Genomic DNA, 530 nt, shown 5'->3' on the forward strand with positions numbered 1-530 from the left:
AAAAAAAAAACCAGTTCGTCGGTAGGGTTTCGGGGGCTGCGATGGCGATGGAGGCGCGGATGAAGGGGACGGTCAAGTGGTTCAACGACACCAAGGGGTTCGGCTTCATCACCCCCGCCGACGGCAGCGAGGACCTCTTCGTGCACCAGTCCTCCATCAAGGCCGACGGCTTCCGCTCGCTGGCCGAGGGCGAGGTGGTCGAGTTCGCCGTCTCGGAGGGCGACGACGGCCGCACCAAGGCCGTCGACGTCACCGGCCCCGACGGATCCTTCGTGCAGGGCGGCGCGGGCGGCGGCGGAGGAGGTGGAGGCTTCGGATCCCGCGGCGGCGGCGGATCTCGCGGCGGCGGGGGCTTCGGCGCCCGCGGCGGGGACGGATCTGGCGGGTATGGTGGTGGGTACGGCGGTGGTGGTGGTGGAGGCTGGGGCGGGCAGAGGAGATCCGGCGGTGGGGGCGCCGGTGGGGCCTGCTTCAAGTGCGGGGAGCCTGGCCACATGGCCAGGGACTGCTCGGTCAACGGCCCCGCCGGT

At 71.3% G+C, this 530-nt stretch overlaps 1 protein-coding gene across 1 annotated transcript in view; it reads left to right on the forward strand.

Annotated features, from left to right (window-relative positions):
* The first annotated feature begins 6 nt into the window (after positions 1-6).
* LOC119314523 (glycine-rich protein 2-like) overlaps positions 7-530 on the forward strand; it is a 1313-nt gene continuing 789 nt past the window's right edge. The window contains exon 1 of the mRNA XM_037589231.1: positions 7-528. Within this exon, the coding sequence (XP_037445128.1) occupies positions 42-528 (487 nt within the window). The 5' untranslated portion in view covers positions 7-41. The remainder of the gene's footprint in view (positions 529-530) is intronic.

The sequence above is a fragment of the Triticum dicoccoides genome, chromosome 6A, assembly GCF_002162155.2.
Source record: "Triticum dicoccoides isolate Atlit2015 ecotype Zavitan chromosome 6A, WEW_v2.0, whole genome shotgun sequence".
Taxonomy (NCBI): domain Eukaryota; kingdom Viridiplantae; phylum Streptophyta; class Magnoliopsida; order Poales; family Poaceae; genus Triticum; species Triticum dicoccoides.